At 58.8% G+C, this 6,551-nt stretch overlaps 1 protein-coding gene across 1 annotated transcript; it reads right to left on the bottom strand.

Annotated features, from left to right (window-relative positions):
- Positions 1-1,007: 1,007 nt before the first annotated feature.
- GAS1 (growth arrest specific 1) lies at positions 1,008-3,680 on the bottom strand. The gene has a single exon (XM_040963629.1). It carries the CDS (start codon positions 3,379-3,381, stop codon positions 2,323-2,325), a length of 1,059 nt encoding a protein of 352 aa, XP_040819563.1. The 5' UTR covers positions 3,382-3,680; the 3' UTR covers positions 1,008-2,322.
- Between the last annotated feature and the right edge of the window lie 2,871 nt (positions 3,681-6,551).

The following is a 6,551-nucleotide window of genomic DNA, read 5'->3' as shown; positions in this document are numbered from 1 at the left end:
ATATCAAATAAAAGAGACACCAGATCTTGCTAATCTGTCGACCCCTCAGACAGTTTATTTGTGGTGACTTTTAAACTCCTGACTTGCCTTCCAATCACTGCGTTTAAAATGAAAAGCTTTAAATAAACACCAGGAATAGAAGATAAATAAACTTTTTTTCCCCCTTGCAAGTGCCTAGCTTGGCGAGGTTCAGGCTCAAATCCCCAGAGGACAGAGCGCTCTCTCTTTTGTGTGAATGTTTAAAAGATTTTCCAATGCCGGAGTTTATTCCTACTGCAAACATTTCTATTTACAAGGTCAAGTGTATCAGCACTCGACACAGCTTAAGAGTGTAATTATTTATCTAAGGGCGTTTGAGTGTAGATCAGTAGCCCTGGCAGAGACCCAGCCTTCAGCCCACTGCTAAACAACTCCTCACAACAATATTACAAGCTCTGCTCATTGTTCCTCTCTGCAGTGTGTTTACTTTTGCTCGCCTGAATGTTTTGTAACAAAATTTGGTATTTTTTTTTTCCCCACCAAAAGTGTGAAAATGACTTTGAAGTAGCCAGTCTCTCAGCCCTATTGGTAACAGATGTTATTGGCAGGTTTGATTGTATGAGAACGCAGTAGTAAAATAGCCAGAGGACAGGCCTAGGAGTCTAGAGTCAAGAGCAAAGTGGGGTGGTCGGTGTGTGCATGGAGGGGTGGGGTCCCAGCAGAGAAGGCAGAGGGGAAAATGTGATGTCTGGGTTATATTCAAGTGGTGCACAGGAGACACCTCAAAATCACCAAACACAAAACACCAGTGGAGGCCAATCAATGGTATCTTTTTCAACCGCCTCATCTACAGCTGTCTAATTATTCATTAAATTAAAGGGGGAAGTAACAGCCCATATGTCTTGTCCCATAGTGTATTTTAATTCCAGTGGATGGTTGGTGGGTTTCAGCGGCTCCTCCACCCCCTCCACCCCACCCATTAAGGGATTCACCTTCATGTAACCCTTGAAAATAATTACAACTGATTCATTATTTAAATTCTTTACTGATGTACACATTTTTTAATAAAACAAATAGCCAAAACAATACCCAAAGCTGTAGTTATTTAAAACATAGGACTTTTTTTTTCTTAAATGATGTCTATAAAAATACAATGTTTAAGGCAGTTTGGAAATGCATTTATACATTTCTACAATGTCCATAAACTCTCTTGAAAAATAACAATGTTAACTTCAAATCTATAAAATACACACTGTACATTTCAGAACTGTTGAAGCTAAAGCACACTTCACCATGGACTCTGGGTTCTGATTCCTGGTGGACCAATGGATTCGGCATATTTGGGGGTAGGGTAAGTGGGGGAAAGGGGTGTCACACGGATGTGGATTTAAAACCTTTCATTTCTTTTTAAAAATAAATTATTTTTTTTCTGAAGCATACACTTTATAAAAATGCTATATACAAAGCACAACTGGTAACAAATCCCAGTTTCAATACACTTTATATACCAAGTACCAAGGCTCAGCACCCTGATAGGGGCGGAGGCGCTAGAAGTTCTCCGCGTTTCAGAACATACAATTTCCGGATGTCAAGGACAAAAGAAAACCACAAGCATCAACAGAGAGACCTTCACGGATGGCAGTGCAGCGCTTTTTCCCAGCAAAAGTTGCATTGTTTAACACCACAGCAACTCACCCTTCATCCCAAATGTGCTAAGAGATCAGTGGTACCAGTGAAATGAAGGTCAAGGGCTCAAAGTTATCCAAAACTCAATTAGGAGTTTCCCTTAAGGCAGTACGGCACCCTACCCTCATCTTGACTTCCTGAGATCACCGTCTCAGTGTCAAACAACGCCGCTGATAACCAAGGCATGAATCAGGAAGCAGGACTTCTCTGTTTACTTAGGAATGCAAGGTCCTCACCAGCGACAAGCGATACAAGTTGGTCAAGACCTGCACTTTTGGTCCTCCTTCGGGTAAGGGAGAAAAAAGTGGGAATCAACAGTCCTCTTGGCAAATGCAATCCTTCTTCAACCCCATCCTGTGCTCCCAGCCCCAGTCCCTGGTAAGCTGGTTTCCTCCTTGGTCAACTGAGCCCCAGGGCTCAATCTTGCACACTTTCTACTAGCCGGGAGCCTCCAGGCCCAAGCCCGGGGACGAAAAGGACCAGCCAATTAATTACCCTTGAGAGAGCAGTCCCGGGAGGTGCGAATGGCAGTGACACACAACCAGCGAGGCCAGGTCCACTGGGGAGGGGTGGTCTCTGACAGCCCTCCCCCACCTCTCCTCTATCCCCAATCCACAGGTGCCCGGCGCCAGTGCGGGTGCAGAGGGGCGCCAGGGGCTAGAAGAGTGGCCCCAACAGCAACAGCAGCAGGGCAGGGGCGAGCGGGGTCCAGGCGCCTGCAGGGGCCCAGCGGTGGCCACCACTGCTGCTCCTGCGCCCCGGCCCGTAGGGCAGGTCCCCGCGGCCGCCCGCCGCAGCAGCGCCTCCGCCCGGGCGCGGGACGCCGTCGTCGTCGTCCAGAGGCTGCTCGCCGCCCGCGCCCCCTGGGCGCTGCTCTTCCTCGTAGTCCTCGTCGTAGTAGTCGTCCAGGCCGCCGTCCGAGCCGCTGCTGCCCGGGCCGTTGCCTAGCTCGGCGCCGAAGCACAGGCGGGCCATGTTCTCCTTGACAGACTCGCAGATGGGCCGCTCGAGGCCGTCGCACACGCAGTCGTTGAGCAGCGCCGCCTTGGGCACGGCCAGCATGTCCTCGATGACCGTGCGGCACTCGTCGGTGCAGCGCAGCCCGTTGAAGAGCTTACCGCAGTAGGTCAGGTATCTGGTGAGCGCCAGGTTGCAGCGGCTGTCGCGGTCACAGCGCCGCCGGGCCTCGGTGCAGCCCATGACCCCGCCCGCGCCGGGGCCTCCCGCACCGCCCGCGCCGCTGCTAGTCCGGGGCAGGCACGGCTCAATGGCGCGCTTGGTGGACTTGCAGTTCTCATCCTGCGCGCAGTCACAGTCCTCCAGGGCGGGCCCGCGGCGTGTGTGGTTGAGCTGAATGAGCGCCGAAATGCAGTGGCTCGGGCAGCGCCAGCGCGACGACGACGAGGACGCGGCCGAAATCGAAGCCGAGGCCGGGAAGGCGGCGGCGGCAGCAGCAGCCCCCGGCGCGTCGCCCCCGCCGCGCTGCGCCAGCACCGGCGCGCACGCCTCGGCGTACTGGCTGTAGGCGTAGCTGCACTCCGGCTCCCCCTGGCACTGCAGCAGCGCCTGCCAGCAGATGAGGCGGCGGCCGTGCGCCAGCCCCGAGCCCCGCGGCGCCGAACCCAGCAGCTGCATGAGCGCCATCAGGCACAGCCAGGCGCCCGGCACGGTCCCCGCGCGGGCCCCGCCGCCGCCGCCCAGCAGCGCGGCCACCATCGCGGGCAGCGGCGGCCGCCGGGCGAGGAGCGGAAAGGAGTCGAGGCGTGCGGCGGCGCGGAGTTCGTGGAGCCGGAGGCAAAGTTTGCCCAGGTCCTGCGCACTTCTGGCATGGGTGTCCTCATAAATCCATGCGCTCGCCGCTGCCCCGCCGGTCGGCGGCACAGGGTCGGCTCTCGCCCCGCTCACGCGCGCGCGCGGGCTGCGACCGGAGAGTGGTGTGAGGAACCGGCTCCTGGAACTGCAACAGCCGCCGAGACCCGGCCCCGCTCCTCCACCCGAGAGCACTCCCCGGCGGCGCTTGGCGGGAGGCGCTCAGTGCAGCCCCGGGGGGCTGCAGGCCGCGGGGCCGCGGCGGGGCTGCAGGAGCGCGCGGCGCCGCGGGTGCATGGTCCTCGGCTGCTGCGGATCCGTTGTGCGCGCCGTTCCTCCGTCCCCGGCTCAGCGCTGCTTCGCGTCGGCCGCCGCCACCGCCGGCTCCGCGGGCCCTCGCATCGCGCGCCTCCCGGGCCAAGGGGGGGTGCTTCGGCGTCCGGCCGCTGCTGCCCGCCTTCCCGCGGCCCTGGCCGCCGCGCGTCCCCTCCCCCTCCGGCCGCGGCGCCCCTGGGCCTCGGCTGCAGCTCCCGGGAGCCCTTTCCGGAAAGCACCAGAAGACTCGGCGCGGCCGGGAGAGCGCCTCCCGGGCTGGCTGCTCGGCTGAGCGGGAGAGCCTGCCGAGCGGATCGGCAGAGCCCGGCTGCGGGAACTCTACGATCGCCGCGAGGCTTTAAATACAAAAGTGGGCCGGGAGCCCCCGCGTGGTGCCGCTGCGCCCCCTCATTATGCATGCATGGAAAAGCAAACAAACAAAAACATTAGCAACGCTCCTGCGCTCGCCGGCCCGGCCCGCGCGCGCTCCCGGCCGGCCCGCTTTCTCCTTTCTCCACTCGCTGCACCCTTCGCTCGGCCCCCTTTCCCGGCTGCGCGAGATGCCATTGGTCCGGCCCGTTGTTGTTGAAACTTTTTTTTTTTTTTTTTTTTTTTTTTTTACGAGCCGCTGGAGTGGGCCAGCGGGTGGGGGAGGGCGAGGGGCAGCTCGCATTCAGGCGTTCGGGATTGAAAGGGCCGGCCCGGGAGCCCCGCCGCCGCCCGGCTGCTCCTCCTCTTAAGGAGGCACAACGGCGAGCCCCGCGCGCGCTCTGCACCCGCCGCCGGGGCGCAGGGCTGCTGCGGGCGTCCGGCCCGGCTCTGGCTCTTTTTGTTTGTTCTGCACTATAAGTTTTGTGGAGTTTTCTTTTTCTTGTTGGAATGTCCTCGTTCCCGCTGATCGCCAGGTTCAGAACTCGGTTCCCTCTATTTGGGGTGGGGGTAGAGGAGTGACCCCTCCCCCCGGGGGCTCGGGGGGCGGTAGGGGACTGCTGACCCCGGGGGAGTCCCCGCGGGACCCCAAGGTGTGGCGGGGGGAGCGTGGAGAGAGAGAGGCCGCACGAGGTCCGCGGCGCACGCCCTCCGCACCGCTTTCCCACCGCAGCAGAGAAAGCGATCCAGCCCCAGTCGTTCCCCAGTGAGGGGGACTTGCAACGTGCCCCCCGAGGACGCGGATAAGGACAGCGGTCCCAGATCTTGTTGGGGGGGGAGCGGCTAACGGGGTGCTGAGCGCTGGGCGCCTCCAGACCTGGACCTGGGCGAGCGGCCGCCCCCCAGTCCCCGGGGCGCGGACTCGGGCGCTACCTTAACGGCGGCGCAGCGCGGGCCTGGGCCGCCGGGGGCAGCGGGCGTCTGCGGCCTGTCAAACGCGGGCGCTCCCGCCCCTCTCCGTGGAGGGACTATCAACTCCATCTGTCACCAGCATTCAGGCGCGCTCTCCCCAGAGGCCATGGGAATTTGAAACGGCCCAGGTCAGGGCCGGGACTGCCGCCTTCCTGGGGAGTCGCTGGGTCCCCCAACAAACCTTAACAGAGCCCGTCTGGGTTAGGGGGCCTGGGACAGCCGGAAGCCCGCCGCAGGTAAACGCGAACGTTCAGACATACACCGGGGGACTGCCAAAAGTTCGAGGGCGATTTTTTTTTTCAGATGTCGAAATCCATGCATCAAGGGGGAAAATGTATTTAAGGAAAGGGCTACGCCTGTTTTAAAAACCTCTGACAACCAGAGTATGCTTTAATTGTCTCTGTTTTCAAGAACCGCCTCCTGGGATTCCTCCGCTGGAAAGATTGCAACCGTGGGTTCCCCAAAGCAGGACGCCCCCGAATTGTTCTTTGTTACCCTAGTCCGGCCAGGGCGGCTGGGGCACCTCCACTTCCTCTTTGTGACCCAGATACCTGGCAGGTGGGGTTTGAGGCCAGTATAGGAAGAGGCACATTCAGGGACATCTTTTGAGGTAACTCTAATTTCCTTTCCAGGTTTGGGTCTCAAGCCTCAGCCAGCAGGAGAGCCGCCTGCAGGCCTGGTTGGAAATCTCTGCGTTTCTGAGGGATTAGAAGGATGGGGTGTGTCTAGCGCGGTGAGGGTGAGGCTAGCGTGAGGGCCTTGTTGGGAATCTGCATTTCCGTTAAGTTCTTAGGGTATGCTGCGGTTGGCTTGACGACAAGGCCTCGGAAACCTCTACTCTGGAGGCTAAAATGTGTTTCCCCTCCCTCCCCAAATTATATATAAAAATATAACAGGCAGAGTGGGGAGGGAGAGCCAGAAGGAACCTCCAGCAGCATGTTCACTTCCCAGATGATGGTGACAGCTGGACTTGCACCAGGCAAATGCGGAAGCCGGAAACTCCTTCTAACCCGGTCTCCCACGTGGGTGCAGAGATGCAAACACTGGGGCCAGCCTCAACTGCGTTAGCAGGGAGCAGGGTGAGAAGTGGAGCAGTCAGGGACTCCAGCTGGCCCTCTGACGTGGGATGCTGGCATAGCAAGTAGCAGCTCACCCTGCCACAGCCACAGACAGCCTGGGGTGTTTAGTTTTGTCTTTCCTGAGGTGCTCAGGGGGCTGTAAAGGCTGCTCCTTCCCTGGCTCATGGCGGTGGCGGTAGCGGTAGCGTGGGTGGCTTGAGGGACTGCGCGCCCCTTTTCTTCCCACAGAGCTCACATTCACCCACCCACGGGCTGTACTCTAGTAACTAACCCGGATCTGCGGGATTGAAAAGCTAGCGTTCACTCAGAGTCCCTTCTCTCCTGTTCTCTCTTCAATTCCTC

The sequence above is a fragment of the Ochotona curzoniae genome, unplaced genomic scaffold (assembly GCF_017591425.1).
Source record: "Ochotona curzoniae isolate NIBS_2020 unplaced genomic scaffold, NIBS_Ocur_1.0 scaffold_3208, whole genome shotgun sequence".
In the NCBI taxonomy this organism is placed as follows: Eukaryota; Metazoa; Chordata; class Mammalia; order Lagomorpha; family Ochotonidae; genus Ochotona; species Ochotona curzoniae.
This window is presented reverse-complemented; position numbering and strand designations above follow the sequence as displayed.

Excerpts from the sequence above, each read along its gene's own strand:
- GAS1 (XM_040963629.1), bottom strand. The coding sequence starts at position 3,381 with ATGGTGGCCGCGCTGCTGGGCGGCGGCGGCGGGGCCCGCGCGGGGACC.